This window comes from Haemaphysalis longicornis, unplaced genomic scaffold (genome assembly GCF_048455015.1).
Source record: "Haemaphysalis longicornis isolate Haplotype H1 unplaced genomic scaffold, Haemaphysalis longicornis Haplotype H1 scaffold_6, whole genome shotgun sequence".
Taxonomy (NCBI): domain Eukaryota; kingdom Metazoa; phylum Arthropoda; class Arachnida; order Ixodida; family Ixodidae; genus Haemaphysalis; species Haemaphysalis longicornis.
The window spans coordinates 65,191,907-65,204,631 of record NW_027526407.1 but is presented as its reverse complement, the minus strand read 5'-3'; the positions used below and the strand labels follow the sequence as shown (position 1 = coordinate 65,204,631).

Genomic DNA, 12,725 nt, shown 5'->3' with positions numbered 1-12,725 from the left:
CTACCTTGGCATCAAGGCTGCCAGAACCGAGGCCCTCGCTAAGCTTTCGCACAATAATAGGGTTTGGAATTGAGGGCTCGTTAGGAAATACAGAAAGAAATGCCGGCAGTCTACAACGCCAAAGAAGGCATAGGGGAACGGTTAGGCTATTTTTTACATGTTAGTGACGTTACATTTTTTTTATTATTATTAATTACGTGAGAAAGAAAGAAAGAAAAACATGCGCCCAGAGTGGGGACCGAACCCACGCATTTCGATTAGATCTCGAATGCCTTACCAATTCGGCCATTTGGGCGACTGTGTTCTCCTTCACTTTCTGGGGTATTTATATTTACTACAACTGTATCTGACGCCTGATGGTGGTAGCCAGCGCCACTCAGACTACACGGGGAGAAGGGGACCTTCTTTTCAACCCCCGCGGCGTGACGCGAACGTCTACAGCCTGTCATAAGTGGGTAACTGGCGGGAAACCCTCTTATGCTACCTTGGAATCAAGGCTGCCAGAACCGAGGCCCTCGCTAAGCTTTCGTGCGAAAGCTTAGCGAGGGCCTCGGTTGGAGTGCCGGAGCTGGAGCGCCGGAGCCGCCACCGCCGCGCGCGCCTCGCCGGTCTGCGTATTCCACAGGAGTGACATTATAGCCATAGCAGACGCACTGGCATGGCGCATGCCCAGCATTGCGCCTCTGTTGCGCTGTAGCGAGTCTGACGCTGCGCCGAACCACTGAGCCGTCTTTGTGGCAATAGAGAAGCAACCAGACGTTGAGCAAAAATAAGTATACATGTGTCACACAATGCGAATACTGGGTGTGTGTCAATAATGCAGCATTAAGAATGATAATCAAGCTAATCCTATGATAATCAAGCTAATCCTATACAGCCATAAAAGCTAAGAATAACCAGTTGAACATTACCTCACGCTACGTATATTCTGGCATAGCCGAGCTAGCCACTGCTAATTTTTTGTCTGCCATACGTGGCCGCTGCTTTTCTATAATTATCGCAACCACCGCTTCACTCCCTCTTTATTTGCTAACTTAATCTGGGTTAGAATTTCCTCGTATTTTAGCAGTAGAGAGCGTGGAAGGAAAGCTCCTCCTCTCTCTCTAACGATGTACTGCGGTGTAATATATTTCGAAGAGCAGCTATGACTTCCTGCAGTGCGCGCAGCCGTCTACCATGAGCCGCCGTTTTTTTTTTTTTTTTTTCACCGCGGCTACAGCTGCTTTCGCTGATGCCGTGTACAGAATATCTGTATTCGTTGTATCTTTTTCCCGTGCGAGTACCTACAGGCCTTCAGACGGAAACACGACTTGCTTTGACGGTGCGCGCGAGTGGAGTTCGCAGAGGTCTTTTTTTAAGTGCCATCCTTGCATTACCATGCCGGCAAAATGGCCCCTTTAAGGAATCCCGAAGTAAAGTCTACTCAGGTAAGAGGATTATTAGAGATGCAGAAAAAAATTTCCCCGCATTTCCCCGAGGGGAAGAATGTGAAATTGCGCGGTTCGGTAATGTTCGCGAAAGAGAGATCACACACACACACAACTACAAAGAAAGAAAGATGCATTTATTCACAGACACCTATTTGTGTTGTCGTTGTACTTGATTGCTAGAGCGGATCTCAGCTTTGAAATTTCGTGTCAGTACTCCTTTAAGCGGGTGCATTAGCCCTTCTCACGCCCGATTCCTGGCCAATCCCCCACGTGGGTATGTGCCATGCACAGACACCTATTTGTGTTGTCGTTGTACTTGATTGCTAGAGCGGATCTCAGCTTTAAAATTTCGTGTCAGTACTCCTTTAAGCGGGTGCATTAGCCCTTCTCACGCCCGATTCCTGGCCAATCCCCCACGTGGGTATGTGCCATGCACAGACACGTATTTGTGTTGTCGTTGTACTTGATTGCTAGAGCGGATCTCAGCTTTAAAATTTCGTGTCAGTACTCCTTTAAGCGGGTGCATTAGCCCTTCTCACGCCCGATTCCTGGCCAATCCCCCACGTGGGTATGTGCCATGCACAGACACCTATTTGTGTTGTCGTTGTACTTGATTGCTAGAGCGGATCTCAGCTTTAAAATTTCGTGTCAGTACTCCTTTAAGCGGGTGCATTAGCCCTTCTCACGCCCGATTCCTGGCCAATCCCCCACGTGGGTATGTGCCATGCACAGACACCTATTTGTGTTGTCGTTGTACTTGATTGCTAGAGCGGATCTCAGCTTTAAAATTTCGTGTCAGTACTCCTTTAAGCGGGTGCATTAGCCCTTCTCACGCCCGATTCCTGGCCAATCCCCCACGTGGGTATGTGCCATGTCAGCGGCCAGGCAGCGCGCGCCCATCTCCCCCCGTTGCCAAGGAAGACGAGGAGCGCGCGCACCCGCAGCTGTTGCTATGTGGACGGACGGCGGTCACCGGAATTCAGGGTCGCTTATAAAGTGCATTCGCACTTAAAAAGAACCAGGACACTCGTTCACGCCTCGTGCTAGAACGCTCGGTGCTTCAAAGACACGAGACTTTTACAGCAAAGCTGTATACCTCCACCCCCAACGCTTTCATCTCCGGGGGCGAAAACGCCAAGGCGCCAAGAATACACTTATACACTGTATGCTTCTCCCCTCCCCAGGTTTCACGTTAGTGGAGATGGGCCGCGAATGTTATTCCCACCAATTCAAGTTATTGAACCTAGGACCGCGATATCTTTTCGATAATTCACTCTCTCCGTGTCCCTCTCCTTCGCCACCAGGGCGTTCATGCTCCCTCAGACAATAAAGCTATTCTGTCGGCTGTCGTTTTTTATAGCGGTGACTTCCCAGTTCGGTCATTGCCACTCGCTCTTATCCCTCACAAAAATGAACGCTTACTTTGTATTTACTTTGTGTTCGCTGAGTTGCCCTTCTATTGACTCTTCCCTTAAATTGAATGAATAGAGTGTACAGTCAACAGCCTATGTTGGAGCGTATAGCAGGAATACATAAATTACCTGCGTTTTTTTTTTCAGCCTATACGAACTAAACTGATTCCACATCAATCTATATAATCGCCTAAGCAAAGTGCACTTTTGTCTTCGTGCGACCGCGCATGTACTGTGATTGATGGATTGATTGAACAGAGTTTATTTAAGCCGGCAGAACGACGTTTTTACGCGCCACGACGCGGGCCTCGGCGTCGTCCTGGTGGCTACCCTGCCGAGACGTGAGCTCGCCGTTGCCGACTCGCAAGTCTCGTGGCTTTCGAGCGCCCGCTGACAATCTGCGAGAAAAATCCCATCTTTATCGGTTGCAGTCGAGCTAACACGCGAGAAAGAAGCCTGACTCCCCGCGTGCTGTGAGCAAATGCGCTATCGTTGCAGGAATATTACAGCAATCTAGTGCAGAAGACTTTCGGAGGAACTGAAAAAACGGCAACTTTAGAAATGAACGATCTCTGCAGGCTAAACTGTGTCGCCTATGATGGCACACGGTGTAAAGAGTATTTTGTTGTTGATGGTCTGAACAGCCTGTTCAATCACGCCTACATAACCTTTCACAACCCTCGCCGAATACTTCTTACGTTACAGCTGCCGAGACGGCTATCACTCATGTTACTCTCCAACGCTTCAGCCGCTCCGCGGGTCACAGGTGGCCGGTGGCTGCCAGAGTAGGCGGCACAACAGCTGCTGTTGCGCCGAAACAATTCGACTCCTGGCGGCCGCTGCGCGGTCGTTCCCGGCAAACAGACCTCGGAGGACGACTCTATTTCCAAAGCAGACGTTTTCCCCAAGTGCGCCGCATTGTGTTATGGTCGAACAAATTAATCCACAAACACAGATGAAACTCTCTCCCGCAGAGCGAGCGTCGGCGTTCGCTTGACGCGTTAGGCCTAAAGCGAGCTAAACCAGATGGGGATACGTCTTTCAATGCTTGGCGTACGCCGGCGCTAACAATATACGTCCCGGTACGTGAAGAAAATACGCAGACTGCGAAAAAAGAGAGGAAGGAGGTCGGAAAGGGAAAAGACGGTTTTCAGTTTCACTAACATGGGCTGCGTAAGAAGTGGTTTCCAATGACTGGCGTGGTATCGGAGGCGCCAACATCGTTGTAGTAAGCTCTAACACGGCGGCGGGTTTTCGGAGCGTTGTGCAGTTAGGTGGGCCCCGAGGATGACGCAAGAACCGGAACGTAAGTACGAGTTTGGAACTTCGGCCCAGATATGAATCATTTTGTTAAGAACATTGGTGAACTAAAGAACCCTTCCAGGAACCCGGCCACAGCATGCTTGGCACCGCCACCGTGCTGGTTTTCCGACTCATAAATTTATAACAGAAATTTTCTAACGCTGAATATCAGGCGAATATTAGGCGAATACTAGGCGAATATTATGTGAATATTCGGCACGCTATTAAAAGTAATAAACACGCCAAACGGCCGATGAAACTTAAGAAGCTTCCTTGTGTTTTGTAATTTTGTGCTGTTTATTCTTTTTAATATCTCGATTTGCATATCATACGGGACAAATTAGCTTATTGTAATGATGCCGTCACGCTCAAAGCGCAAGGTAAATTTCCCGGCTGAGTGTTAGTATTGGCCACTTACCAAAAAAAAAAGACCATGGAAAGTATTTTGTTTTAACAATTCAGTCAATCCCCACTCCGGCAAGCAACGAAGAGCCACATCCCTGTGTCAAAAGACAGTAGGAGAAGTATATTAATTTCACCCGGTGTCCCGCCTACTACACTATATAAAGCGTGCCACGCTGGTATGGGGCTAACGGGTAGAGCCCCCCGCCTCAATTTCTTATTATAGACAGTGAAATATTTATAACAACTCTCGGAAAAAAAATCTTAGTTAAACAAATCTCCTCCATGTTGTGCGCCCGTTGTAGTACTATCATTGAAACTCCTGCTCGGTTGTCCATGCTCCCTCCGCCAAGGAACGTTTGGAATAGAATACAATAGCACTTTATTGATGTCACAGAAGGGTACATCTTTAGAATATAGTCAATACAGAAAGGGGTCCCAGAGTAATAAACTGTAGTGGGACCCCTTGTTATTGATAGCATACACAGACATAGTTCAATTGCAGCTGCTAGCAGCGATGATACCGATTTTATTACCCATGTTATACTACGAATAAACAATAACGAGACTACGTGTAAATAGTGAATTGTTAAGATTGCAGAATTTAGCAATAAATAAGGAACATATTGTACCAATAAAACACAGCCTTGCCAATAACAGTTAGGTATAATAAAATAAAATAAAGTACCGTATAAAATAAGGGACACAATAATGAGTGCAGTCAATCTATATACGTACTTAACAGTTGTTTAACCAACTCCCTTCCCCTCTTTTCTCAATAAACGTTTTCAACAACAACAGCAACAACGTTGGCGGGAAGTTACAAGTAGGAACTGGATATTTCCGTTTTCACGAATATATTCTCTTGCATTTAGGAATTTAGCTTACGCCAGACTGCGCCGAATTTCACAGCGTGTTATCATTGATCACACAGGTGGGAGGCAGGCTTTCGCCGCCCCCACATTCAATTGTCACAAGGCTACCTTGCCAATACGTTGCATTTCGTTAACTTCGTCACTTTTCTGCAATGAGTAAAGGCCTCATAATCGACAGGGAAAGTAAAAACCAAGCTTTTAAGGTCAGTGTATTCTTCTCGCTCGCCTCCATGTGGCGAGTAGGGAAAGGTTCGGAGGGAAGAATCATACACCGCAGCAAATAAAGTACAGCCACTTCCCTTTTGGTCCAACCGTAGTTTAGAGTGATTGATTCTGGTTTTCAGCGCAGAAGTCATTTTCATCTCAGGTGTATACACTCAGGGTGAACGGGAACCTTCTCGGGTGGCAATGGGACAATGATAATACGGCGTCAAATATACTTACGGGCACAAGCCATTGCGGTTTAGCGATATGACAAAGTAAGTTCCTCTGCGCAGTTCATGAATACAGCCTTTATTATGAGGTTCCGACCCATGTTCATGTGAATGCAACGAGCAGCTTTTAGTGACGGAAGAGGTAATAAATAAATAATCCAATAGAAAAGCAGGAGCCTTTGAAAGCGGATTCAGCTCTGAAACATAAATGCCAACACCTGCTTGCTGCGTTTTTGGAAAATGTCGTACTTTTTTTCTGCGCGGCGTGTTTACGGCGCCGTGTACAATCATGCTTACTCATAGCCTTTCCGCACTTCTGGTGTTTGGTATTTGCGTTAACGATGGGTTAACGATGAGAGATGCGTGAATGAGTTTCTCGTTGTATTTCTTTGCTTCCTTCTTTTTTGAAACAGTTCTTGTGTTCTACCGCCTTTGTCTTTTCATCTTTCTATGCTTTGTTCTACTTTTTTTGTCAATGTCGTTCTTTGCTTTAATGTCGAAGTATTTTCCTTCCTGTTTCCCTGTTTTCATGCTTGGCCATATCGTTCATTGTTTTTCCTTTCTTTTTCGTAATCTCTTCAACATTATGCTGCATTATTTGTGTTTCTGAGCTTTCTGCGTCGTTTTTTAATCATGTTTTGCTTTTTCTTAGTGAGTATTTTCAAGACTTCCTTCGTCATTGCTCCCTTTTTCTCTCTCGACGAGGTCGTGTTTGCGTGTGGGTCTGCGTCTGTCTGTCTGTCTGTCTGTCTGTCTGTCTGCCTGTCTGCGCCTGCAGGCATGTGTGCGAGCGCGTGCCTTCCTATCTTTGTGGCTGTGTGTTTGTCTGTCTGAGTCCCTCAGTTTGTTTCGGCGTCTTTGCGCAAGACGCGCACATGCGTGTTGTGTAAAACACATCTCCCATTGTCATATTCCTTGTTCCTAACACCGACTTCGAATTTAGAATTAAACCGAGGCGTTTTTTTTTTTCTGTGCAGGCGATCAGGACCATGCGTTCCAAACACTCCCGTTAAACGACGGCGGCGACGACGGTGATAGGAAGACAGCGCCGTTGCCTGCGGTCGCCTCGGCAGCGGGTGGCGTCGGTGTTCGTGAAAGCTGGTGGGAGCGCAGAAAGTGCTGCTACGCACAGCAGTGGAAGAAGAAAGACCGAGTGTGGGGCACCCGACCTGCCATGCTCGGGCTGCCGGCCACCACAGCAGCCTTGATGGCCCACCTCGTTGGCTTCGGGATGGTCTCCATGCCGCTCGCCTTCTCCGGCATAGGTGACGACCCCCGGTGCCACTGAAGTCCACCAAGATTCAGAACTGGGCTAGTCGGTATACATTCATGGAGCTCGAACAGTGCAACCGCAAGGGGACCAGATAAGGACACAACACAAGCGCTGTGTCCTCCTCTCGTCGCGTTAAACTTGCGCTGTTTTATCATAATGCTACTCAACGCTTGCAGTTGATAATTACTTTTACGCATGAAGCTTGGACCAAGTAAGCTGTTGCATCACGGGAAGTACATTTTTGCTGTTAGAACACGTCGCTTAATTGGCAGGGGAAGATGGCTACAGCAGTCACAATAAGACCATACTATGGTCATCGCGTTAATTGGCGTATTCATGGGAAATCATCGCGCTGCATCCCACCGGTACTCACGTGCGGGGCAGAAACTTGGAAGCTGAGGACGACTCATGAAGCAATACAACGGAAGATGATAGGTATAACATTAGGTAACAAGAAGAGAGCGGAGTGGGCCAGAGAACAAACGCATGTTAAGGATATATTAGTAGAAATTAAGAAGAAGAAATGGACGTGGGCAGGGCATGTAGTGCAAAGGCAAGATAACCGTTGGTCAGTAAGGGTAACAGAGTGGATCCCTAGAGAAGGCAAGCGGGGCAGGGGCAGCAGAAAGTTATATGGTCTGATGCGCTCAAAAAGTTTGAGGAGATAAATTGGTCGCAATGATCACAGGACCGGGGTAATTAGAGAACAATGGGAGAGGCCTTTACCCTGCAGTGGGCGTAGATATGCTGTGATGATGATGATGATAATGTTTATCGCGATGCCATACTCCTTTATTGTTGCCTTCTTTTGTGCGCTGTCGGCCCGCAGAGCCGCACTACCCTGCTCGTGCAGCGAAACAATGAAAAAAAGAGACAAGTCGTACTGCACGTTCCACTGGTAAACACATTACTTAGACATAACAACAAGCGGCCCCTTAGAAAAGTACCCTACGCAAGAAGGGACGGTTTTATTTGATTGGTTGAGTTCTTACAAAGTACCCTCGAACAGAAGAAGGGGTAATTTGAAGGATTTTTTTTATATCACAAAAGGCTTCTTGTCATCATATTCGGACGAAACAATCCCTACCCAGTGGTGGGCAAAGTTGCTAAAGGAACTACACAAAGCCTGTTTTAAGCGTAATTGGTAAAATATTGTAAAAGAACGTTTCTTTTGGAGTACACATATGCCAAGAAAAAATAGAAGTACAGTGGTACTGACTGATTGCAAAGTAAAGATGCACATTTTATCTGTAAAGGCCACCATTGAGTATTTCTTGTCCTGGGTGGTAATCTGTGAGAGATGAGAAGCCTTCTGCGTGAGTGGTTTGGCGGCGCTTTAGGTGGATATGCCAGTACTATTTTTCCACAATTACACCGCACCCCGAGACAAAAGATAGCGGCAATTCGTTGTCGTATCTCAACAAAACACGGTGGGGGGATGCGGCAACGAATATTGAAATAACTGTAACGAGAATTAAAAAAAAATGGAAGAAACTCGTGCTAACGCTTCTTGAATGTAGCGAAGCTGTACGCAAGCTCCACGACCATCACCATGGTGTAAGTCCACGATTGAAGCTGATTTCAAAGTGTTGCCACGACTACTTCGAACAATGAAGTCTTTTTGCCAATCTTGATTCACTGATTAGTTTTAACGGGCCGACAATACACAGGTGATGAGGCGCGAAGTATAGTGGAGGTCTCCGGATTAATTTTGACCACCTAGGGGTCTTTAACGTGCGCCGAAATCTCGAACACACGGGCGTTTTCACTTTTCGCCTCCATCAGAAAAGCGGCCGCCGCGGCCGGGAATCGAACCTGCGTCCTTGGGCTCAACAGTACAAAGCCATAGCCACTGGCCACCGCGGCAGTTTTTTTGCCAGTATTAGCCGATCTTCTTAAGTCTGCGTATCTGGATAAACGTGCGCCGGGGACGATGGGCAGTCGCCGCAAAGCACGCACACAGCATTGTTCGGCATTATCTTGGTTGTTTCAGCTACGGGGCCGTCGCCGCAACCTTGGCCAATCTCCCTGAGTATGTTGGCTTGACAAACGTGCGCAGGGGACGCTGGGTGGTCGTAGCGAGGTCCACGATGACGTGCGCGTGCTCGGCAATTTATTGGTATTTTTAACTGCGGACACGAAAAATTACGATTTGCTAAACAGCTTCGCTGTTAAAATGACGGCAAGAAAGTTTGAACATCAGGCATGATGTGCGAGGAAACTCACTGCAACCTCAAGGCGACCTTAATGTTTAGAATTTCTTCCTACATTTGACGGCGCCCTGGACTAAGGGTGGATAGGAAATTAAAGTTCGCTTGCTTCCTTCCCTCCTAAATTTTTTGGACACGTTCTCTTTTTCTGTATTAGTGTATATGCTCCGTATAGTTTCGATTTAAAGGGACACTAAAGAGTAAAAACGAGTTGGCCTGTATCGATAGATCATGGTGCCGAGAATCCAAACACAGCATTTTCGCAGCCAGCAGATGTTAAATAATGCAGAAAACTCCAGAAACGTGAAAACAGGCGACGACGCCACGTACGCTTTCGGGTACTCCGGTTTGTGACGCCACAAACTTTGTGAACGGCGAGAGTTCATTCGAGAAGCATCTATAAATGTTTTCCTCGAAAAAACAGTTCCGAAGTTGTTGAGCAAGTAAAATGAACGTAAATCAAAACACTCTGTGAGCTCATATCCTATCTAAAAAAACAGACTACAGCTTTTATACGCTGCGAGGCAGGCTGCGTCGGCTGCTTCCCCCACTCTTGCCTCCTTTCTTTCATCACCACTCTCCAGTCAGCCATCACGTTTCCAGTGTCGTTTTCTAAAAGTATTGGTGCGCATTTAGCGAAGTCAATAACCTACGACAGTTGACGCCCGAGCTCTTGCAAGCAATATACCAGGGAGGAAGCGGCTAAAGTCCCTTCATTAAAGCTACAAATGGAACAAGACGCCCTGCAGGTGGTTCAGCGGCCTGCCTGATACTCCAACCTCCCGTTCTCCGCGCGCGCATGTTGCTATCGGTATTGCATGCAGGCGCCCTGTTCCAACATAATCGCCCGTGAAATTAGCTTACTGCGACGGGTTAGCTGACGGATCCGCGTTCGTGCTCTGCCGTTCGCCTCAAGCCACCGTCCTCAAGCCACAAGCCACTGTTGATAATTCAGCGTGCGTCGCTCTGCCCTTGTGTTTGAGCTGGGAGAAGCACAGGGCAATGACGACTACGCTACACGGCTGCCGTGAAGAGTATTTATTTCATGCTACGCCACGCGAGAGAAGGTAATATGAAATGGATGTGATCGCCAGCCCCAGCCCGGAGTACGCGCAGCAGCGCCTGATATTCGAAACGGAGCTTGTTGCTTCAAAAGCGGCTTCGCTGGAAGCCGGCTGGATAGGGTCTGGGAATCCGGAGTAGGCGAGCACACCGGCTGCTCGAGCATCTAAAACATTTCTCATTCCGTCGGTGAAAAATCACAAACTTCCAAGCCAGCCTCTTCGGCCAGAGAAACGTTGCCGTAGTTCGCCATGCCGCACCGCTGCTTCTGGTTCTTCGCTCCTAGTTTGTGACGCAACGGCTACGTCACAAAAAAAAATGAAAGGGAAGCGGGTGAGCGAAATAGACGCTTTTTTTCTTATTTTTCAGCAAATAACGCGTCGTTGCTCGTAGAACAAAAGCCGAGAGATCTACGAAACCTATCATTTTTCAGTTAAAACAAAATATCTTACAGCCTATAGTGTACTTTTAAGTTGCGGAGTGGGTTGATGGGTATGACAAGGCGGTGTTCTATGGCACACCTTGTTATTCCATGAAGGCTTCGGACAAGGTGTGGAAGGTACATGACAGTGCCTGTCATTAGGCTGTAACGACTTCAAACCCAACTAATCTTAGGCTGTTAAATAGGCCCTGCTATGTCGGTTATCATTATTCTCTCCGGAGTTCGGGTACATGAGTGCGTGCGCCCGAGTTAGTTCACAATAATGAGTAATCCCATCTGTAATCACTGACACTTTTTCGTGTGCTAGGCTGCACTAACTCAACACCACTTTTGACATTTAGGTACTAGTAAAAGTGACTGCCATAGTACACTGACTGGCAAACTTTGGAGCCATTATGAAATAATTCCCATTCAATAAGTGGTTAAAGAAGGCGGATTTACCTTTACACTTCAATACGGCCTTTAAGTTCTACAAACGCATTCGATTTTTTCAACGACCTCTTCTTGATCTCAAATTTTCAGGGTGGACGGCCATAATCCTGGTGCCCCTGTTTGGTGCCCTGTCGGCCTACAACGCGGCACTGCTCAATTCGTGCTGCGAAATACTGGAAAAAAGACACGAGCAGTACCGCACATTCTACTGGTACACGCATTACTCAGACATAGCAACGAAGGCCTTGGGACCATTCGCTGGGTAAGAACTACTATTTCTATACTGGTGACGTTCTTTTCATCTTCTTTTATAAATAAAGTTTACGCTTTCAGACAAGTTACTAAGTTGTGCACATAAAATTTTAATTGCGTGAGGGTTAAAACGGAGCCCTCCTGAATCGGAAAACGAATAACGTATAGGGATGATGCACGAACCAGTTTTGAAAGGCGAGACAAGCTGCCACGAAAATCTATTGTTATAAACAACGAAGCCACAAGCTGTGAAAACGCAAAAGCAGTTATGTCCCCAGTTAGGCGAAGCAAAGGAAGTTGTGCCTAATGAACAATACCACTTGTACGGTTGTCTCAGGCGCCGATGTTCTAAGGCATACAGCAAAGTAGTCGGTATATACAACGTACCGATGGTGTCATTATAGTACGTGCATTTTTCCATCTCCCAGAAAGTAGGAGTGCAACAAAAAAATTTATTTTGTTTGTGTCTTCAGTTCCCTTGACCAGCAAGTGATCTATTTTGCCTGAATATGTCTCACCCCTCCAAAAAAACTGAAACGAGGCTTCTTCTAAAGTTTGCCACAGTTATATTTCAAGGGGGTTTTGAAGTTATCTGTACGTAACTGCGAGAAGGAAGAAAAATTTGATAATTTTCTGTTAAACCACAGCCCCAAGCAGGAGCAGCACAATTACAGCCATAGAATCTATACATGCAAAACACAGCTGAGGTAAAAGATATTTCTGCAAGACACAAGCGAAAAGGCAATTATTCGATCGAAGACATCCAGAAGGTTGTGGAATATGATTATGATAATGATGATAATGGTGGTGGTTATGGTGATGACGATGATAAGAAGAAGAAGAAGAGAAAGAAGACAGCCTGGGTGGGGGCCAGAAATGGAAGTAACCAGACATTCCTTTCATGCAGATATAATGTCTCGGTGTAATGAGCTCGCAAGTTGTTACCTCCTGTGATAGTCCGCGGGAAAAAAGAAAATTTAAAGACATTTGTAGGCATCGCAACCCTTTAAATTTGTGATATTGTGACCAGCCTCGAAAAGCGCTTGAAGTGGTGTCCAACCGAAACTTTTCTAAACCCATGAATGTTCTGACCATCTGGATCATCTGAGGCACGCTTGCGGTTACAACTAAGGTCACAGTGGGCCTATGCCACTTGCAGTATACAGAATCTGATTGCGCTAGTGCTGAAGGTAAAGTGG

General features: G+C 46.7%; 1 protein-coding gene across 2 annotated transcripts in view; it reads left to right on the top strand.

Annotated features, from left to right (window-relative positions):
- The first annotated feature begins 3,692 nt into the window (after nt 1-3,692).
- The window catches only part of LOC144142847 (uncharacterized), a 34,356-nt gene continuing 25,323 nt past the window's right edge, over nt 3,693-12,725 (top strand). Inside the window, exons 1-3 of one of the 2 annotated variants that reach the window (XM_077674642.1) lie at nt 3,693-4,148; nt 6,833-7,120; nt 11,365-11,536. In XM_077674642.1, the coding sequence (XP_077530768.1) occupies nt 4,130-4,148; nt 6,833-7,120; nt 11,365-11,536 (479 nt within the window). In that variant the 5' untranslated portion in view covers nt 3,693-4,129. The remainder of the gene's footprint in view (nt 4,149-6,832; nt 7,121-11,364; nt 11,537-12,725) is intronic. The other variant, XM_077674641.1, reaches the window with a different exon arrangement.